A 23,207-nucleotide genomic window follows, 5' to 3' on the forward strand; every position below is an offset into this window, starting at 1 on the left:
AGTGTTTTGCTTGCACCTGTGTTTACCCTGCCTTTTCGACACAAAATGGCCCCCGTGAGAAGGGTCTATTGGAAACTACGGAATATTTAAGAACACGAATTGCCCGGTTCGATGGACAACAACCGTATATCTAAGGTAAGTACTGTTTTCTTGTGATTGCTAGATGTATGAACAAGTAGGGCCATTCTGAACGGAGCCTGCAACGCCATATTGGAGTAGTTGAATTCTGAGGCTATATCCAATCCAAAGCGTTGCTTCTGTAATGGCTGCCAAACCTTAGAGCGTACTGCTGAGTATCTCTGAAACCTGTGCGTTGGTTTGGTCGTCTGAGTCTATCGAATCTTGTGCGGCAGCCCCTTCTGGCTCCTCCCCTTCCCCTCCAGACTCCGCCCCCCTGGCGCATCTCGCCCTCTCCGGCCTCCCTTCTTCCTCCTCCTCGTCCTCTTCCTCCTCTTCCCTCCAGCTGTGGCTCTCGTGGCGTGGCGACGACTCCTTGCAGGGTTCCACAAAGATCCTGTGGATAGAGATGGGAATGGCAATTGGCATCGATCAATAATTTCTCAAAATCCGCAAATCAATAAGGTCTGAGCTTATCGATACTGCTTATTGAGACTAGTCCTATAATGTAACATTATGTCTTGAGAGTCGACTCATGTCATTTACATGTACATCAAATCACTGGTGTATAAACATACATCAATTAAGTTTTTGAATTAAATTGAATTGCCTGCCAACCGCTGTTAACTAAACAAAGAATTATTGATTTGCCTCACCACCTGACCCACATTTAAGCAATAAAAGCAATACCAGTATAATAATACCATACCATAATACCAGTTTTGTTAAGAATATATTGTTGTCTCGTCTTTCCACCAAATAATCGATAGTCAATAGTCAAGTTTTTATTGATAGTGGTATCGATAAAAACTTGATAAAGGTTAAGCAGTCTCCAAAATGCTATCATTATCAATAAAAATTAACAACCCCCATCCCTACCTGCGGACATGGGGTCTCGGCTCGCGGCGTCGGCTTTTCCGGCTTTCCAGGACGCAGGAGGCGTGGCTGACGTAGGAGGCGTGGCTGACGTAGGTGCCGCCCTGCGGGGATGGATGCAGCCATTAACCCATTTCACTATAGAGTACCGCAGGAATGAGTCCGGAAGACGTCCTGGATGTTAGCACTTCCAGTTTCCTCGTATAAAAGTCTATGGGTTTTGACTCCGAATAAAGTAATGCATAATCATGAAACTGTGATTTAATCGTACCATCAAAATCTAGAGAGCCAAAGTCACGCCCACTTCCGGGTTAACCATACAAACCAAGGGATTTCATCCGCCATTCTTTTTTCCAAAGAATTGTAAAATGCTTATAAAAATAGTTTTACTTGGTGAAACCAAGCAATTTTTAGAAACAGGACATTTAACAAACAAACAACAATTTATCAGCATTTTCTTGTCAGAGTGAAATGTTCTATGGTCTCTCCTGATTCTAAATATAGCTGAATTGCTTGGTTTGACCAAGTAAAACTATTTTTGATAAGCATTTTACCAGATGTCCATGGAGAAATAAATTGTGGGTGAAATCCCTTGGTTCGTACGCCTAACCCGGAAATGAGTGTTTTCTTTGGCTCCCTATAATGAGTGCATCCCTACCTGTTATAATGAGTGCATGCCTACCTGTGGGGAGGGTAGGTCCCCGAGTGGGGGGAGGTCCGGGTCCCTCTGCTTGGTGTAGACGCCCTCCGACAAGGACCCCGCGTGGCTCTCACCGCCATGGCCCCTGAGCCAGCGCTGCGTCCCGCTAAAGTACTGCCCCCCATGGCTCCTGGAGAGGTGGGGGTGGGGGGGGGGGGGGGGGGGGGAGGTTGATACAGCATAGCATTGCAATATTTTGTGTGGCATTCAGGGATGTAACAATACATTGCGAGACAATTAAAAAACGATACAAATGTGTGAAGATTCAAATGGTGAGATTCAAATCGCAATGGGTTTCCCCCCCCCCCCCCCAGTTTTTCTTTGACAAAGAAAAGGAAATATGCGTTCATTGCAAAGTTTGGGTTTTGCAGTTATCTGCTACTTCAGAAGTAAAAAAGGGATTATTTGATAAGAACAAAATTATTAAAATTATTTTGTGGTTTTTGTTTAAAGACCCCCTAAAGTCATGTTTCAAGATGTGTATAAAATACTCTGTTTTGAATAATAATTTGTGTCTGATGGTTTTCCCCCACAAAAAAAGTTAAATTATTTTGTTAAAATCCTTATGTAATGGCCATGTAATGGCCATTTTAAATGTGATCAGGCTGAATCTTTCAGGAAGTGTAAAGGGCAGTTTATAGTACAGTGATTTATGATGGTTGCGACCTACCATGATTATATTCCATCGTGGATGTTGATGTCCATTGGACATGATATTCTATCATCGATGTCCATTGGACATGATATTCTATCATCGATGTCCATTGGACAATAATAATTGACGTTCAGTGATGCTTGTTGTTTCATATAAAGAACACCGGACAAATTACTATGTTAGACAGCTAGTGACCTCCCATGCTGGAGACCAGGAATCCCTATTGTCAATAGTAAAACGTCGCAAACTGGCCTGGTATGGCCATGTCACAAGGCACATCTCCCTGTCAAAGACCATCCTGCAGGGGACAGTAGAGGGAAAGCGGAGAAGAGGCAGGCAGAGAAAGTCCTGGATGGACAACATCAAAGAATGGACTGGCCGCAGCTTCCAAACCCTGCTAAGAACAGCTGAAGACCGTGAGCGATGGAGATCCTTGACTGCCCAAGCATCCACCATGACACCCCTACGGCCCTCTAGGCCATGGGATGAGTGAGTGAGTGAGTGAGTGATGCTTGTTGGGTGATCATAAATCGATGTACTATAAACTGCTCTTAAAGGGATAGTTCGGTTTGTTTGAAGTTGGGTCCTATCAGCTAGTCAGATACACTAACGTAATTCGGTACAGTGGTCTGGAAGCGAGGCGCAGTGTCTAACGAGATCCGGCACCCAGAGCAGCAGCCAAACCAGCCTTTTCTCTCTCAGTACTGGGGGTCAACAACTAAAACTATAACTGTAATTTAGCCACCTAAAACAACGGCCACCTAAACAAATCGATATCCGTGTACATGCACGCTCTATTTTGACAATTTTCAGCGCTTTACTTTTCTGCAAAACAGCAGTTTCATTCGGCACTGCTTTTTCTCCCAACCATACAACCACCGTATTCCTCCGCTAAAAGCCAGCTCCGAGCCGCAGCACTGGATTACTCCGCAGTTATTTGGGGGTAGGCTATTTTATTTCTCCCGGTTTGAAGACACAACAAATAGAATACACAAACGAAAATATGAGTGATTTTGATAGCGAGGATGATATGCCATTCACCTTGGTGACAAGAGGATACAATTATGAACCAGAGAGAATACAGAAGAGGAACTTTTGCAGAGAGTGAACAGGCAGAGAGATGCGCCTGCTGCCTAAATGCCTGGGTGCCCTGGCTGCAGACCTTATTCACCATTCCCAGGATAAATTGTGGAAAACGACCCAGACCAGAGAGGCCAGGTGACTTGTTGTCTCTAAAGTAAGTCAGTGTTTTATCTCTCTTCTAAGCCTTCCTGTTTTGTAAACCGCGGCTCTGTGCTCTGTGCTGGCTTTAGCGGAGGAATACGGTGGTTGTACGGTTGGGAGAAAAAGCAGTACCGAATGAAATGACTGTTTGGCGGAAAAGTAAAGTGTAGAAAATTCTCAAATAGAGCGTGCATGTACACAGATATCGATTTGTTTAGGTGGGCGTTGTTTGAGGTGGCTAAATTACGTTTTAGTTGTTGACCCCCAGTACTGAGAGAGAAAAGGCTGGTGAGGCTGCGCGAGGCTGCTCCTCTGGGTGCCGGATCTCGTTAGACACTGCGCCTCGCTTCCAGACCACTGTACCGAATTACGTTAGTATATCTGACTAGCTGATAGGACCCAACTTCAAACAAACCGAACTATCCCTTTAAAGAGCACCCCTGTGGGTGACCTCACGGAAGCGGATTTTTGAAATAGGTAATTAGGGCCCGGAGGCTTTGGAGACCACTGTGTTCCAGACTGGGGGGCGGTTGGGTCAAACTCCCAAGCGGGGTCTAACTCCCACGGGTCCACTAGTATTAATAATAATCCGTTCAAAGCATGCAAGTGTCGTGATAACATGGTGTGGGCGGGGCCTCTACTCATTGCCACCCCTACCTGGAGAGCAGTTTGCGTTTGGCCGGGGCGGTGGCCAGGGCCCTCGGAGGCGCGGCGGGGAGCCTGGACAGGGAGAGGCCCTCCAGGGACTCACTTGGGGAGATGGTGGGGTCTTTGGAGGATACCGGGGGGGCCGGGAGGGAGGGGGAGAGGGGCAGGTTTCTGGTGAGCGAGGGCGAGCGAGGCAGACAGGAGGTAGAGAGAGGGAGGTCTTTGGATAAAGAAGGGGTGTGGGGGAGGAGGGAAGGGGAGAGGGGAGATGGAGAGCGGGGATCCGTCATCACCGGAGAGAGGGGGAGCTCTTTCGGTGGACAGACGCTGTACCTGGGAGAAGAAAAAAGAGAGGATGAAAAGACTCATTACATGTAATGTTACAGATAGAAAATCCGCCAGCTTTAACCCATTGATACCTGATGCAGCATTTGCAGCAGGTATCAATGGGTTAATGGGACAGTTCACTCCAAAATCAAAAATACATATTTTCCCTCTTATTTGTACTGCTATTTATCCATCTAGATAGTTTTGGTGGAACATTTTTTAGGAACTATTTTCTGGATATAAAGCCATGCATCCCCTGAATGCCCTACTGTAGGTATTAGTGATGCGCGGGTCAGGGTTTTTTAAGGCCCGCCCCAACCCAACCCGTCATTGGAGCCAGCCCGCCCCGCCCAGCCCGTTAAAATATCTGAAAATTCCGAACCCAGCCCAACCCAGCAGCCCGCAACGGCCAATTTAATGTAATATGTCTCCGGACTCAGGAGGAGCACAGCGGGGCTTCCAAGGTGTGCAAAGTAGCTAATAACTCTGTCTCTCTCCCCCCTCTCTCTCTCACACACACACAGACACTCACATGCTGCCGTGCGCGACAACAGTTGTAGCCTACTGCTCTGGATGAGTTGCGCGGCTGCTTTCATGTCGGTCTTTCTTCAATTAATCCATGGTCTTCAAATGGAGGTAGCAGGTACTGTAGAGGTAGGCAGGCTACAGAAACACTTCTTATTCTTCCCCATTTCTTTTAATTACCTCATGCACTCTCAATTGGTCACGTTGCAGTAGTACTAAACGTAGTAGTGCAGCAGGTGCACAGACGCTTGCAGATACGGCTTCAGACTCGCTGTCGGATTTCTTTTAATTACCTCATGCGCTCTCAATTGGTCACAGCCTAGGCTACTCACGTTGCAGTAAATTTGACAAATAGATCACAGTCGAGACCACAACAGAAAATCTGCGGTGGCATTAGTTTTATGGACACTTCAAATAATAATTACAGCGAATAATCCTTCCAAAATGTTTGTTTTGAGAGCATATAGGCTACCTCATTGAAGCGTTTCTTTACTCCATGTAGGCTATAGATAGAGAGTGCAGCAGGAGTCTGTCTGATTGTGTGTAGGCCTACGTGTGTGTGAGAGAGAGTTCACGTATAATTACTCTCTGCTCTACATTATTTAATAATGTGATATTTTCATAATTTGCCAACCCAGCCCGCCTGCGGGACCCGGCGGGTTCTGGGTGACCCGCGCATCACTAGTAGGTATCAAGTTTGTGGTTGTAAAGTTTTCATGATATGACATAAGCATCTTCACTCCCGCTGGAGCATCTGAAAGACAGTCATGTTGGCCGCGGACAAGAAGTAGAAAATCAGGGACATTTTCGGGGACAGCTCCCGCCGGGGACAGGTCACCAAAAACGGGGACTGTCTCTGAAAATCGGGCACGTCAGGTCACCTTGGCTAACATGGCACAGTGATGCCACCACATGTGTGTTTATAGAGTATTTTACAACGGCTTTGAATGTGGCTCAGCCAATCACAATCAAGGACCGGAACTATCCGTTTTATACAAAACATGTTTTAATCTTGCCCTTTTATACTCTCCTATGGTGCAGCTGGGGGTAGGGAGTGGAATAAATTGCCACTTACCATTAAAATATCCAGAATCCATTGACCTTTGACCTTTGAGGGGTGAACTACTGAGACAGTGCCGGAAGCATCTCATTATAAAGACTTCTGCTGGAAGGACAGTCTCTTGACTCAGTGGCTCTTAAATGCTCAGACCCCCACCGAGACAGACATTAGGCCACGGATTGATAAGATTTTGTCTTAGGGACATTGGCACCCGAATAGGGGGGACAAGAATGCTTTTTGTGTGGCCACTTTCAGGAAACTTTCACAAACTTTCACGAAAGCGCACCCCCTCACACATGCCCAGGGAAGTTGACAAATTTGGGATCAAGTTGTGGGTCGCTGCTGATGTGTGGACATAATGATGCTGCTGATGTGTGGACATAATGATGCTGCTGATGTGTGGACATAATGATGCTGCTGATGTGTGGACATAATGATGCTGCTGATGTGTGGACATAATGATGCTGCTGATGTGTGGACATAATGATGCTGCTGATGTGTGGACATAATGATGCTGCTGATGTGTGGACATAATGATGCTGCTGATGTGTGGACATAATGATGCTGCTGATGTGTGGACATAATGATGCTGCTGATGTGTGGACATAATGATGCTGCTGATGTGTGGACATAATGATGCTGCTGATGTGTGGACATAATGATGCTGCTGATGTGTGGACATAATGATGCTGCTGATGTGTGGACATAATGATGCTGCTGATGTGTGGACATAATGATGCTGCTGATGTGTGGACATAATGATGCTGCTGATGTGTGGACATAATGATGCTGCTGATGTGTGGACATAATGATGCTGCTGATGTGTGGACATAATGATGCTGCTGATGTGTGGACATAATTTTGCTGCTGATGTGTGGACATAATGTTGCTGCTGATGTGTGGACATATGGTCAATGGATAAAAAAAAGTCTGTCATTACTAGGGATGGGGATTGAGAAATCTCTCAAAATTCGAGAGGTCAGAGCTTATCGATACTGCTATTGAGACTAGCATAACGTTATCTCGTGAGAGACGAGAGGCATGTCAATTACAGTACATATACTGGTGCACAAACATACATCGATTGTCTAAAGTTTGCCTGCCAACCGCGGTTAAACTAAATCAAGAAGAATTTAATTGCCTCACACCCTCGTTTGCTTCATTTCTCATTTGGACATTTGGTTGCTTACTAGGATGGCTGAACGTACAAAGTGTATGTGTATAATGGTACTGTATATACTCTTTTATTTATTTTATTTATAAAAGCAAAACCAATAAGCCCCGGAAATGGTATTAATATCAATAAAAAGTAACAATCCCCATCCCTAGTCATTACATTTCTCCGCTTGCCCAGAGGCTCCATGACTTCAGAGGCACACTCTCCCTAACGTTAGACTCTCTCTCTCTCTACCTGATCTCGTGGATGTGCAGCACGTCTGGGGCGCTGCCCCCAAGCGAGTGCCGAACCTGCTGCGACAGGTGGGGGGGCGGGGCGTACAGCAGGTCCAGCTCGCGGGGGCTCAGGGCATCGCTGGAGTCATAATCACTGTCTGTGGGGAGGAAAACCTCCGAGGAGCCATCCTCATCTGAGCCAAGCTGGGTGTCTGTGAGCAGGCACACACACACGCACGCACAGGCATGCACACACACACACACACACACACACACACACGTAAGCACGCACACGCACACACATGTGCACACACACAGATACAGTAATTACAGTGAGTGTGTCATTGTTAAAGGAACACAACATCATTTTGGGAGACTAAATAGTGAATAAAATTTAAAAAATACAGAATCCAAGGCACTCTTCTTAATAAGTTAAAAGGCTTTAATAATAGTGCTAGTTCATACTGGAACAATAAAAGTATAAAAGCGTCAACATCTTTCGGCCAACGCAGTGGCCTTCATCAGGACAAGCTATCAAGAGAAGAGTGTAAAATGTATGCCTTATGTACAAACATAAGTGTCATCAGTGCCATAGAGAACACCTGTGGGGGGGGACGAGGGGGGTGGAGGGGATGGGGGAATGGAGAAGGGAGGTGGAGGAGCTCTGGCACACAGATCTAAAGGGTGAAGAAAAGAGAGATATCTCAATGTTCAATAAGGCATGCTTAAACACAAAAATCACATCTGAAACACATCTGAAACGCAGTGAATCAAATTAGTTTAAAATTTGGACACTATAAAAAAAAGGCGACACACTAGTCCACTATTTCTGTAATAGGGACCGATTCCGAACAGGGCTTGTGTGTGCAGTAGAAAGTAGTGACGCGCCCCTCCTGCTAGTTAGCTTAGCACAATGACTGGTAGTCTGCGGAACATGCTAGCCTACCCCCTTTAAGTCACCAATACACATTCCAACAACGCCATAAACTCGTAGCGATCACGTCCACTCATTGTGATCGGGTAAAGCGCACCCTGCAAGACTGCACCCTGCGAGCGCTGTTACACAGCTTTTCACGGAGCCTGCCGACAGATTTTCAATGCAAGTCGAAAGTCTGTCTCGAGAGATTAGTTGTCAACTATTAATTAAATGACAACTATTTTGATAATCGATTTGAGTATTTTTTTAACGAAAAAAACAAAGTCAAAATTAGCTGATTCCAGCTTTTAATGTGAATATTTTCTGGTTTCTTCACTCCTCTATGACAGTAAACTGAATAGATCTTTGGGTTGTGGACAAAAAAAGACATTTGAGGACGTCATCTTGGGCTTTGGGAAACACTGATTGACATTTTTCACCATTTTCAGACATTTTATAAATCAAACAGCTAAAAACTAAAATAATCAACAGACTAATCGACAATGAAAATAATTGTTGCAGCCCTAAAAGGAATATGAGGCAATTACTTCTGAAATAGTTTCCTGAATCTGAATGGCTAACAGTAGGAATTACATGTTAATTACATGTGTGTGTGTGTGTGTGTGTGTGTGTGTGTGTGTGTGTGTGTGTGTGTGTGTGTGTTCACTATCTTTATTCAAGAGTGCGGTCTATCAATTTGAGAGCACGATTTATTGATTTCACGTTCAGATTCTGTAAGGCTTTCCCTCAAAGCCCGCCCTCGCACTCAAATAGCCCCCGCCTGCTTAGATTTGATCTGCTTGTGCTCAAATACATTGTTGTTGCTTGGACAGATTTCCTGCTGTCGCAGTCCAACAGTTTCTGTGCGCTTTTTTTGCAAGCACAGAAGCAGAGCAAATATAAGCCTGAGCAGGGGCTATTTGAGTGTGAGGGCGGGGTTTGATGGAAAGTCTTAAAAAATGGGAACGTGAAATCAATAAATCATGCTCTCAAATTGATAGACCGCGCGCTTGAATTAAAGATAGGGAAAAATCTCCATACTGACCGCTGACAGCGTTTCTCCTGCGCAGTGGCGGTGAGGGCGAAGGCGTGGGCAGGTAGTCTGTGGTGGAGGAGGTGGAGTCGGTGTGCTGCGGAGCGGACTGGCTGTCTGCCGGATCGGAGCTTGACTGCAGCAGGAGGGGGAGGGGCACACCCCCGCGAGGCTGCCTGTAGCGCGCGTACTGTAGCGCGTCCGTCAGCCAACGCAGCTCACGCCACATCTCATCCAACTGCTGTGGAGGGGGGGAGGGGCAGAGCTGAACGTCTCCATGTTTAAACAGGTGCTATGTAAGGAATAATGTCCAGCGAGCTGGACAGAGGTGAACTTCTCCATGTTTAAACAGGTGCTATGTAAGGAATAATGTACAGCGAGCTGGACAGAGGTGAACGTCTCCATGTTTAAACAGGTGCTATGTAAGAAATAATGTACAGCGAGCTGGACAGAGCTGAACTTCTCCATGTTTAAACAGGTGCTATGTAAGGAATAATGTACAGCGAGCTGGACAGAGCTGAACTTCTCCATGTTTAAACAGGTGCTATGTAAGGAATAGAGCTGTCGCGATTCCTCGAGTACCTCGAATAACTCGAATAATTAAATTGATCGAGGCCAAAATGATTCGCCTCGACACGGCATTTAGAGAGACTGTTTCTCACGGACGCTTATTGGTGTGGCACGGCGCTCTTCCTGTGTAAATACGTGAGGACACAGACAGACCAGAGAGCAGCTATAGCGACTAGCGAGCAGACCCCGCAAAATGGAACGAGGCGACGGAGAAAGCAGACAGGAGGAGCCGGGAAGGGAAGAACCAGGGCCGAAAAAGCGACCGAAACTGTCTAAAGTGTGGGATCATTTCACGCTGAAAAAGGACACGAACTCAGTGGTGTGCAAGTACTGTAACGATACTTTCATATCACAACAGTACCTCGTCAATAGGCTCGTTTGAGATGAGCAAATTCTGCGCAGATTCGACCAGCGCCTTGCTTGCCCCGTTGCATGATGGTTAGAAAGTTGTCCGACTTGCTCCGTCCTGCCCGACTGCGTGAGTCACGTGACTCTCGCGAGAGCGAGGCGGGCGCAGATTTGGAGCGAGGCGCCGCAGTTGCTCCCCACCAACTGCGCCCGACTGTGGATGACAGAGGATGACGAGAAACGCATCAAGCTGAGCGCCCATTGGTTCAACACAGGTGCATCACAAACCCACAGTGAAGTGTAGAAACTTCAATTTTATATCTATTCCAAGCTGTCACTCCATATTTTACATAAATACCACCTGGGATGCCTACATTAAAATATAAATAAGGAATCTGAAGGGCTGTGTTATTTGAGCAGTGAGTGTGGGTGGCGCTAATGCATGTTTTAATTTGTTTACAAACTGCTGTTAAACCAAACTGTAGAAGAAGAAAAGCAGCAGCGAGTGTGCCGTCGGGGGTGTTCGACTTGTTGACGCCTCGCCTGACTGTGCTCGCCTGCTCTCGTCTGCTTTCCAGGCGAGGCGACAGTCATCTCAAACGAGCCTAATGCTTCAGCACCTGAACCGTAAACATCCAGTCTACGCATCCACCAACGCATCTACGTCGAGCGGAGCAAGGTAACGTAACGTTAACTATACACAACGCTAATGTAAATGTATGCTAATGATTGCTACTTGATATTAAGACTAGTAGTAGTTGTGCTGCTGGCTTGCCACGTTGCCAATATGACTATTAGTAACTGCATTCACGCTGCATTTTTGTGATGTGGCTTGCCGTTTTCTGTGAGAAATACAAAGCTCAACCTAACGTTAACCTAACGTTAGCGGCTAATTTAACAGCGTTGTGTGTGTGTGTGTGTGTGTGTGTGTGTGTGTGTGTGTGTGTGTGATGATCACACTAGCCTGTTGGTGTGTGAGAGAGAGTGAGTGTGTGTGTGTGAGAGAGAAAGAGTGTGTGTGTGTGTGGAGAATGTACATTTACACACCCTAGACCGGTCGACTCTTCTCATGATGATTGCAAACAACTATTTAATTGGTGCATTTTAGGCTCCAATTATTACACCACCTGACCTGTTATCTTGCTATTCTGATATTTGTGTCAATAATAGGCAACAGGTCTAGGGTGTGTAAATGCGCATTCTCCAGTTTTGTTATGAACTTACCTAATAAATATCAATATTAATTATTATTTCACCTCTTTTTCAGCGGATCACAGCGTACAATGGACAGCTTTATAAGGACGGGTCCATCATGTTCAAGTGAACAAGCAGCTGAGTTCAGCAATAGCATTTTGAATATGATTGTGACAGACATGCGCCCTCTGTCCATGGTGGAAGATAAAGGATTCAGAAAGATGATTTCGAGTTTCAACCCGAACTACACACTTCCCTCAAGGACCTTCTTCACGAATAAGATGGAGAAAAAAGTATGAGGAGGTCAAAGGCAAGTTGATCGAGAGGCTTAAGACGCCAAACATGATGGCACTCACTACTGACATTTGGACAAGTGTAGCGACAGAGGCCTATATGGGGGTGACGTGTCACTTTCTGAGAGAGGATTGGGAAATGGAGTCCCACTGCCTTACAACCATGCCCCTTGAAGAGAGACACACGGGTGCACATATTGCAGAGTGGATTGAAGAGGTTATGTAGGCAGTGAAGGAGAGAGGAAGTGAAGTGGTGAAGGGTTAAAGGAAGTAGGCAGTGAAGGAGAGAGGAAGTGAAGTGGTGAAGGGTTAAAGGAAGTAGGCAGTGAAGGAGAGAGGAAGTGAAGTGGTGAAGGGTTAAAGGAAGTAGGCAGTGAAGGAGAGAGGAAGTGAAGTGGTGAAGGGCTAAAGGAAGTAGGCAGTGAAGGAGAGAGAGTGTTGTGAGGGACTTGGATTTTTTTTTTCAATATTTTATATATAAAAAAATCAGCCCTCAAAGTCTTGGGACTTGACTTGGACTTGAGCTGAAGAAGACACTAGTTTAATACACACCAGTATGTGTAGAGACATTTATTTTTATTTATTTTATTTTTTAGGCACTGCTTAGCAAGGCAAGGCCCAGATTACGTCACCTCGCTCAATAATGACAGAAAAAAGAAAAAAAAGCACTGGTTGGGTTCATGTTAAAACTAAAGCAGTAAATATGTGCAATTACCTTGAGTTAATAAATACAGTTTTCTACAATTTAACTTGGTTGTGGTTTCCCCCTTTTTGCATGCAAGTTTGAAAGTGTTCCAATATAAACCACTAATGTGTGTACTCTTCCATTTTCCTTTGTTGTGAAGCTATCATACAGCGACCAGCGTGCTTGTGCACAGTTTACTGACATCACATTACAGGATTTCTGGGTCTTAAAGTTCAAATGTTTCAGTTATCTCCCGCTGCCATTTGGAAGCAGCAATGTGTGAAGTTGCCTCATGCAGCTGTAAGGTAAATGAACGATGTAAACTAGCTAGTAAGCCATTCAGGAATAATGTACAGCGAGCTGGACAGAGCTGAACTTCTCCATGTTTAAACAGGTGCTATGTAAGGAATAATGTACAGCGAGCTGGACAGAGCTGAACGTCTCCATGTTTAAACAGGTGCTATGTAAGGAATAATGTACAGCGAGCTGGACAGAGCTGAACTTCTCCATGTTTAAACAGGTGCTATGTAAGGAATAATGTACAGCGAGCTGGACAGAGCTGAACTTCTCCATGTTTGAATGAATGAATGAATGAATTTTATTTTGGATAATGCAGACATATATATCCAAGGGATAACATGAAAAGTGTGTACACTTATTTCCATCATGGTCCCTGATCTTTAAAAACATGACATACAGTAACATAAGAGTATCAGATAAAACAATACAACTCAGACAAGGGATAAACGAAACTTGATTAAAACAACCATACCATAAAACAACGATAGAAACAATAAGACAATAAAACAATAAAACAATAAAAGGAACTAGAAATTAAAACACATACCATAAAACAACGGGGGACTCTACTCGTATTTTATCCTAGTTTACTCATCAAGAATTTTTTCAAAAGGTTTTTAAAACCATTCAGGGACTTTGCTAGCCTGATTTCGTTGGGGATTTTGTTCCACTCTTCCCCCCCAGAATAAAGGAACGTGCTTCTTCCTATTTTGCTCTTCAAATTGGGCAATTTCAGATCTGCTACACTGGCTCTTGTGTTCCGACTATGGATGTCCCGGACATATTGGAAGTACTTGTTGAAGTAATTGGGGCAACGGTCATGTAATATTTTATAAACCATGACAAGTTTCAGCTGTTGGACTCTGTTTTCAACTGGGAGCCAATTCAACTCTTTAAAGTGGGATGGGCCAATGTGCGTTCTTGGGCTAAGGCCAAGGATGACCCTCATGAGTTTGTTTTGGGCTTTTTGGAGTTTGTCTTTTGATTTTTTTGTTATGCCACTGTACCAGTATAGACAGGTGTAGTCATAGTGGCATTGAATTAAGGACGTAGCTAAAGTCCTCATTGTCTTCGTATCCAGGAACTTGGATATTCTTGCTAAATATTTAGTCTTTGCATGAATTTTACCCATGACGGAGAGGGCCATAGCTTCACTCTTCATACACTGATCAAGTTGACTTCCTAGATACGTTACACAATCCTTATCCTGTAAAATGACACCCTTACATTCTACCGAGAGACTGGGTTTGTTCCTTAGTTTAAACTGTGAACCAAAAACAATACATTCAGACTTTCCAATGTGCAGAGACAGTTTGTTATCACATAGCCAGCTGCTTACTTTTTGTAGCTGATCGCTCAGAGATGTTCTGACTGCTTCCAGGGAGTCTCCAGTTACCAGCAGAGCGGAATCATCAGCGTACAGAAATAAAGGACAAGTACATGCAGCCTCCATGTCGTTTATATACAGTAGAAATAATAAAGGGCCGATTATGCTGCCCTGGGGGACCCCGCAAGTAAGGACCTTGGGTTCTGATAGAGTGCCCCCTACTGCCACCACTTGTGTCCTACCCGTAAGGTATGCTTTTATAAGCACCAGGGCCTCTTTGCTAAATCCCATAGCTTTTAATTTATACAGCAATATGCGGTGGTTTACCGTGTCGAATGCCTTTTGCAGGTCGAGCATTGCCATACCACAGTATTTTCCACAATCTATTTCCCTTTTAATGAAGTTGGTTAAGTAGACCAGGCACGTCTCTGTAGAATGGGACTGCCGAAAACCAGGTTGAAAGTCAAAAAGAATGTTACATCGATTTACATAGGTCAAGATCTGTTCATATAATACCTTCTCCAGGATTTTGCTAAGTATACAAAGAATAGACACAGGCCTGTAATTGCTTCGGTCTACCTTGCTGCCCTTTTTGTAAAGAGCAGTTACCTTGGCTTTTTTGGTCTCGTTTGGGATTACAGATTGTGATATTGACAGGTTGATAATGTGTGTTACATATGGTGTAATCACTTCTGCCGCATCCTTTAAGAACTTCGCTGGAATGGCATCTAGACCAGTAGCTTTAATCGGATCTAGGTCCTTAAGAAGTTTAAAAGTGGTCGCATCCGTTATATGAGTAAAGGAGAACAGCCCCTCAACTATTCCCCTAGACTCATAGTAGTTAACCACGTGTGGTTCCCCAAACTCCCCTGTACCAGTGGGGAGTTGTTTAACCCTTTGATACCCTTTGTACCAGTGGGGAGTTGTTTAACCCTTTGATACCTGAGCACGCACTCTAGAACAGCATTCTAAACCTAATGCGCGTTTGAAAACAACCACGTTTTGTGAACAACTTGACAGAAACGGTCGGCTAAAACCTTTATTTCTCTGTAGCAGTTAGAAACATGAAATAAAACGCATTTGAGAGCTTAAACCTTTGGCTTTACAGTAAGAATTATATTTGCCCTAATGTTCATTAAAAAATATATATACAGTATATATTTTATTTTGTCTGTTTCAAGAATTTTGTCCGGCCACAGCTATGCCGTTTTACGTGCGATCGGGCTGAAACTTTCAGGAAGTGTAAAGAACACCTGTGCGGGTGATCTGACGGAGCCTGATTTTTTAATTAGGGCAGATTAATTGCCCTAAGGCTGAGGCTACAGTTCAGCAATGATGTCACTGATGACATCACTGATGATGTCATCCACTGATGACATCAGTGATGTCACTAAATACTCTGCACAGCGCTGAGTCCAGACGGATCCGCGAGACGAACAGAATGTGAGTTCACGGATCCAGATGGTTTTAACCCGGCTAACGTTAAGCAGCCATTCAACCGCTCATGAGAAGTTGCTCAGAAGAACGCAGTGGATCACATGTCTGGCAAACAAGTTGTACTTCTTTTTTGTGAATGCCATATATGACGAGCTGTGGGAATGCTGTGCAGCACAAATTAAAGCAGTTTTTATATTATTATTATTATGATCATCAGTATTACTATGTTAATCAACTCCATACTCCATAAATGTGGTTCTCTTCTCCCTATGTATTCCATACTCTCTGGCTTAACACAAAATATGGAGAAACCTCATTTACTACTGATCCAATATGTGCCTGATGTTATATTTTGCATATTTGTGTAACATTACATATCCATAACTAAAGGAAAACAACCAAATCTAAAGGGAACTTCACTGTTGTATATATTATTTATAATAAATCACCAAAATGATGGAGGGAAAAAACATTTGTTTGGGCTGCCAGGCTTCCCCACCAAACCGGGACCCCACCACCGCTGCAGAAAAAAACCCTAGAGGAAACACTGCCAGGGATGACTCTGCTGGAAAGAATGCTGAGCTCGGCTCCGGTGACAGAGAGAGAGAGAGAGATAACATCCAAATGTATTGCAAATTTTAACAGTTTTCAGAAAGTCTGCAAAAGAAAAAGCTAAATTGTTCGCGTTTCCATCCACTACTGTTACGCAAATATTAGGAGTTGCTGATGAGGGCGCAGCCAGTTGTGCTGTCTGCCTGAACTGATTATCAATCAATCAATCAATCAATCAATCCATTTTGTATTTATATTGTGTCAAATCATAACAAATACTTTACAAATAGAGCAGGTAGAAGACATTTCTACATTTTATTTCGTTCTACCAGACTGTCTGGCCTCAAACTTTCACGCAGTGTTTGCAGTGGGCAGAAGTTGGGCAGGTGTACTTGCCTTGACAGACAACTCCTTCAGCCAATCAGCGTTGTATCCAGTCAAACCCAAATCACCTCGAGAGAATGGCAAAAACATCCTTTCCACTCAGAAACTCCGCTGTTGCATACTCCTGTACTTGTTTAATTGTTGTTATTGAGTCTATTTCTGCAATAACTGCACTTTATGGCTGTTTAAACTCGACGAACATTGACGTTACTCCTCGAGGCGGACATGCACGGAGGCAGCCATTGCGGTTTTCCCAGCGGCGTTCCTCCCAGGGCTTGAGGCCAGACGGTCTGGTAGAACCAAATGAAATGTGAGTTCAGGTGACCGGCTGGTTTACCAGGCTAGGTGTTCCTACCTGGATGTAGTGGAGGATGAGCTGGTGCCTCTGCTTGGCCATGGACACCTCGCCATCGGTGATGGCCTCCCGCACGGCCTGCTGGGTAATAAGGGCGTCCAGGTCCAGCACGGAGGACAGGCGGCAGTAGAGACCGACAAACTTCTCTCTGTAGCTGCAGAAGTGCACTGCAATAATAATAATAATAATTGAATTTCTACAGCACTTTTCAATGACTCAAAGACGCTGACAATAGGAGTCGACAGAAAACAAATAAAAACATGCAACAGATACAAATAACAAAGAACACATCTAATCAGGGATACATGGATAACAGAAGGAAGAGAGGGAGCGTGTGGGAGGGACAAGGGCCAGGCAGAAGAGGGGAGGGGAGAGCGAGGGCATGGTTGGAAGAGGATTTATAAATTCCTACAGTTAAGACATTATCTTAAGAAACATGAAGAGTGGGAGAATATTTGTAGAACATCTTCCAATCTAGAGGAGCTGTGAATGTCATTTACAGTGGGAAAGACAAAAAAGGGGTTATATGTCAAATATATAAAGCACTACAACATGAGTCTAATGACAACGATATGGATATCAAAGAAAAGTGGGAATTGGAAGTAAATATAATAATTATTACAGATGATCATTGGAAAGAAACATTAAAATCTGGACATAAATTAACTAACAGCCCAACATAGGAGAATTTGATTGGAAGGTGAAAATGTGATAGTTACACAAAATACAGCAATAGATCTGAGTTATGTTGGAGGGTTGTGGGGAGGTGGGAGATTTCATATATATATATATTTATTGTCCAATACTATTGAAATACTGGAACAATACCCAAAAAGAGATTAAAAAGGTTCTGGGCATTGACTTTACTTTAGGGGGGGACGGAACTGGTGGGAATAGAGTGATCCTCCCACGTGCTACATCTCCCAAAGCTCCCCGCCGTCAGGTGAAAAGACGCAGCTGGCAACTGCACATGTATCGGAGAAAGCATGTTTGTGTCTACTTCTCCCCCCAGATCTGCAGAGGGGGCAGCGACCGGGGCAGCAGGGGTAAATGGCCAAGTACAATTGGGGAGAAAATGGAGGAAAAATCAGAAAAAATAATAAAAAAACTAAAGAAAATTAATAGTCATTAAAGCTGTAAAGTCAGTCACACTTAGCAATGGGCAATCAAAGGTGTGTGTTTGTGCATGCATTGTGTGTGCTTACCCAGTTCGAACATCTGCAGTGGGAGGTGCAGGAATCCGGTCAGGGGGGTGTAGGGGTTGGTCTGTCCCGGGGCGGAGCACACCTCGTCAGCAGGGGGCAGCAGCAGGAGAGAGGCCACGCCCTGCCCCAACTCCACCACCTCCGCACTGTACAGCCGGAAGAGACGCGCCTGCCACACACACACACACGTGCGCAAAGACGCACGCACCACACACACGTACACTCAATGACATTGGTTCTCTATTGTCTCTGGTTAGACTTACACAACTCAGTAGTGATGCACTAAACTCAGTAGTGATACACTATGTCTGCAACTCCAAAAGCATATTTCTCTGACTTCAAATTCACTGATACACATTTGTGACTATTTTCTACAACTATACATTTATTGATACAGATGTGTGACTATGTTTCTACAACTATAATCTATTTGTTACATTAATCACTCCATATGTTTGGGCAGGTCTCTACCTGGTGGTGCAGTGGTATGTTGAGGTGTCTGAGCAGGTCTCTCTACCTGGTGGTGCAGTGGTATGTTGAGGTGTCTGAGCAGGTCTCTCTACCTGGTGCAGTGGTATATTGAGGTGTTTGAGCAGGTCTCTCTACCTGGTGCAGTGGTATGTTGAGGTGTCTGAGCAGGTCTCTTCCTGGTGCAGTGGTATGTTGAGGTGTCTGAGCAGGTCTGTAACTGGTGCAGTGGTATATTGAGGTGTTTGAGCAGGTCTCTCTACCTGGTGCAGTGGTATGTTGAGGTGTCTGAGCAGGTCTCTACCTGGTGCAGTGGTATGTTGAGGTGTCTGAGCAGGTCTGTACCTGGTGCAGTGGTATATTGAGGTGTCTGAGCAGGTCTCTCTACCTGGTGCAGTGGTATGTTGAGGTGTCTGAGCAGGTCTCTCTACCTGGTGCAGTGGTATATTGAGGTGTCTGAGCAGGTCTCTCTACCTGGTGCAGTGGTATATTGAGGTGTCTGAGCAGGTCTCTCTACCTGGTGCAGTGGTATGTTGAGGTGTCTGAGCAGGTCTCTCTACCTGGTGCAGTGGTATGTTGAGGTGTCTGAGCAGGTCTCTCTACCTGGTGCAGTGGTATATTGAGGTGTCTGAGCAGGTCTCTCTACCTGGTGCAGTGGTATGTTGAGGTGTCTGAGCAGGTCTCTACCTGGTGCAGTGGTATGTTGAGGTGTCTGAGCAGGTCTCTACCTGGTGCAGTGGTATGTTGAGGTGTCTGAGCAGGTCTGTACCTGGTGCAGTGGTATGTTGAGGTGTCTGAGCAGGTCTCTACCTGGTGCAGTGGTATGTTGAGGTGTCTGAGCAGGTCTCTACCTGGTGCAGTGGTATGTTGAGGTGTCTGAGCAGGTCTCTCTACCTGGTGCAGTGGTATGTTGAGGTGTCTGAGCAGGTCTCTACCTGGTGCAGTGGTATGTTGAGGTGTCTGAGCAGGTCTGTACCTGGTGCAGTGGTATGTTGAGGTGTCTGAGCAGGTCTCTACCTGGTGCAGTGGTATGTTGAGGTGTTTGAACAGGTCTCTCTACCTGGTGCAGTGGTATGTTGAGGTGTCTGAGCAGGTCTCTACCTGGTGCAGTGGTATGTTGAGGTGCTTGAGCAGGTCTGTACCTGGTGCAGTGGTATGTTGAGGTGTTTGAGTAGGGCCTTGATGGCGCTCTGCAGCTCGTAGTAGAGCAAAGGGGCGGGGCACTCATCCTGAGGCTCCGCCCCCTCGCTCTCCTCGCCCACCCGCTCCTTTTCTCTCTCTCCTGTAGCCACCAGAGTCTGGAGCCACTCCCACTCCTCCCTGCACACACACACACACACACACACACACACACACACGATACACACACACAGCAGCCACTTTAGTACAATTTTTGTCTTGTAGTTCATTTCAGAAGCTTCGTTTCACAGAGCCAACATGATCTCATAAAAAGTCATAAAATGAGTGTCCAGGTAGTGCAGCGGTAGATTCCCTGCCTGCCAACACAAGGGTCGCAGGTTCGAGTCCCCGTGTTGCTTCCGGCTTGGTCGGGCGTCCATACAGGCACAATTGGCTCTGATTGTGGGTGGGAGGTCGGATTAAGGGTCTGAGTCCTGGTCACTGCACTAGTGCCTCCTCTGGTTGGTCGGGGCACCTGTTCGTGGGGGAGGGGAACTGTAGCGTGATCCTGCCACGTGATGGTGTGAGGTCGTCCTGTGTCTGCATCCAGGTCCTTCTCCGAATTTTGGCCAGTCCCAGCGATGCCGTTTTACGTGCTATTGGGCTGAAACTTTCAGGGGGTGTAAAGAGCAGTTTTTTAATTAGGGCCAGTGCCCAATTCAGCCTGCCTATTTTTGATGCCTATGTGGAAATTGCATTCTTTCAAATGGCCAGTGGGGGTCACAGTTTGTGTAGCACTCCCCAGGAACATCCATTCAACTCTATGGGAAACGAGCCAACTTCTCTCTCGGTCTATGTCTTAAATAAATACTCTCCAAATTAGTTTATGGTCTGAAAAAACAATTTCAAGTATTTTTCATGCTCTAACGTGCTCCGTTTTCCAAATTATAGCCCCATTTCGAGGAAAATTGACGACAAACATCGGATAATAAGAACAGTAATACTTCCGACCGGTAGAGGCAGCAATGTGCCGCAAGGCATCAGGTAGCAAGTAATAGTTGAGCAAATTATCAGAAAATAGCGTTACTTTATGATATTTTAATAATGTTAGTAGACACACGTAACTATATAGATACCATACATCTAACATCCATAACATGGCGGACCATTTAACGTTATCTATACCGTTAGATAAAGCCTTAAGCCTTCTCTGTATTCAGACCATTCAGACCATTGGATTCAGCCCAGAAACTGGAGTACGTTATAATGTTATAAATATAGTCATGTTATAAACAACTAACCAACGCTGGGGGTCTGTATGGAAACAGTGTTACTCGAAATGGTTAAAAGTTAAATTAATTTGGTCATTCAGTGCCGTTTTACTGCAATGCAAAGTAAGTAGCGTTAGCCGCTACCATTAGCCAAAGTAGCCGACTACCCATAATGCATTACGGCGATAAGAGAGACAGGGCAAATTCAGAAACTCCCCCGGCAGCCGCTAGGGGCAGCCGCCCCCTTTCCTCGTACTTCCGTGTAGCATTAATCCATTCAACCAATCAAACGAAATCAAACAATATCCGGAAGTGAGCTTCATTTTGCTGTGTCAAAGTCAATGAGCTCCGTTGGTCCATTATATATGTCAATGATTAGGGCAGATTAATTGCCATAATTGCCCTAAGGCTAAGGCTATAGTTCAGTGATGATGTCACTGATGACATCACTGACTATGTCATCAGTGATTATCTCATCAGTGATGTCATACATAGGCAGAGGAGAGGGAGAGAGACTGAGGGAGAGGGAGAGCGAAGAGAGGGAGAGAGAATGAGGGAGAGGGATGGAGAGGAGAGAGAGAGAGGGAGGAGACTGAGGGAGAGAGAGAGAGAGGGGGAGAGAGACTGAGAGAGAGAGAGAGGGAGACATTGCGCGTGCGCCAATAGGGCAGGCTCGGCCATGCAGCGGCTGAGCCCAGGAATCGAGCGCACGAGATACCTCATAAAAATAATAATGAAAAACACTGAGTCTCCATTCACACCTCCACCTACTCCTCTGTACACTAAACACTAACGCAGCAATATCATGAAATAATAATGAAAAACACTGAGTCTCCATTCACACCTCCACCTACTCCTCTGTACACTAAACACTAACGCAGCAATATCATGAAATAATAATGAAAAACACTGAGTCTCCATTCACACCTCCACCTACTCCTCTGTACACTAAACACTAACTATCATATCATCAAATAATAATGAAAAACACTGAGTCTCCATTCACACCTCCACCTACTCCTCTGTACACTAAACACTAACGCAGCAATATCATCAAATAATAATGAAAAACACTGAGTCTCCATTCACACCTCCACCTACTCCTCTGTACACTAAACACTAACGCAGCAATATCATGAAATAATAATAAAAAAACACTGAGTCTCCATTCACACCTCCACCTACTCCTCTGTACACTAAACACTAACTATCATATCATCAAATAATAATGAAAAACACTGAGTCTCCATTCACACCTCCACCTACTCCTCTGTACACTAAACACTAACTATCATATCATCAAATAATAATGAAAAACACTGAGTCTCCATTCACACCTCCACCTACTCCTCTGTACACTAAACACTAACTATCATATCATCAAATAATAATGAAAAACACTGAGTCTCCATTCACACCTCCACCTACTCCTCTGTACACTAAACACTAACTATCATATCATCAAATAATAATGAAAATAATAATGAAAAACACTGAGTCTCCATTCACACCTCCACCTACTCCGGCTGCTCTGTGCAGCAGGGTTATATGTGGTGTGTGTTTGCCTTGTGAGCATGTGTGTGTGTGTGTGTGTGTGTGTGTGTGTGTGTGTGTGTGTGTGTGTGTTTCCCTTGTGAGCGTGTGCACACTGGCCTCTCTGTCTCCACCTGGCCTGCGTAATCACCCCCGCCACCTCCGACCAAAACAAACAAATAAACCCACAAACAACTCATTTACACAACAACGCTTAATGGCAGCCGGGTTCTGCTCATTAAAACTGTGTCAGGAAAGCAGCCAGACAGGAGGATTAGTCAAAACTGCGTCTCGCTCTCTCTCTCTCTCTCTCTCCAACCTCTCCTTTCTTTCTTTCTTTCTTTTCATTTTTCTGGTGTTTTCCATCGACCTGATCTCACCATTGTTGTAGTCAAGTCCAAGTCCAGTCTCCAGTTTTCGAGTCGAGTCCCCGTTACCCGAGTGTCAGTCCAGAGTTACTGAACATGCGCGTGAATCCACATTTCATCATTTAATAATGTCATGGTATTAATATAGCGATCAATAACTTATGCCAGATTATTAGAGCCTATTGTTAATTCATCCAAGACCGATTCAAGAACGAGTCATATAAACTATGATTCCAAGACGAGACCAAGATCGGTCTTCTTGAGTCGAGTGCTACAGCCCTGGTTAGAGCATTAAAGTTAAAAGATCACCAAGAACGCGCCCACC

At 44.9% G+C, this 23,207-nt stretch overlaps 1 protein-coding gene across 1 annotated transcript in view; it reads right to left on the minus strand.

The window, feature by feature from the left end:
* Window positions 1–276: 276 nt before the first annotated feature.
* ankfn1a (ankyrin repeat and fibronectin type III domain containing 1a) overlaps window positions 277–23,207 on the minus strand; it is a gene marked incomplete at both ends in the record, with an annotated part of 74,304 nt that continues 51,373 nt past the window's right edge. The window contains 9 exons of the mRNA XM_083635787.1: window positions 277–514; window positions 997–1,097; window positions 1,676–1,823; window positions 4,230–4,553; window positions 7,544–7,736; window positions 9,486–9,714; window positions 16,919–17,085; window positions 18,124–18,292; window positions 19,734–19,911. Of these exons, the coding sequence (XP_083491913.1) occupies window positions 277–514; window positions 997–1,097; window positions 1,676–1,823; window positions 4,230–4,553; window positions 7,544–7,736; window positions 9,486–9,714; window positions 16,919–17,085; window positions 18,124–18,292; window positions 19,734–19,911 (1,747 nt within the window). The remainder of the gene's footprint in view (window positions 515–996; window positions 1,098–1,675; window positions 1,824–4,229; window positions 4,554–7,543; window positions 7,737–9,485; window positions 9,715–16,918; window positions 17,086–18,123; window positions 18,293–19,733; window positions 19,912–23,207) is intronic.

Source organism: Poromitra crassiceps, assembly GCF_964638095.1.
Source record: "Poromitra crassiceps genome assembly, chromosome: 4".
Taxonomy (NCBI): domain Eukaryota; kingdom Metazoa; phylum Chordata; class Actinopteri; order Beryciformes; family Melamphaidae; genus Poromitra; species Poromitra crassiceps.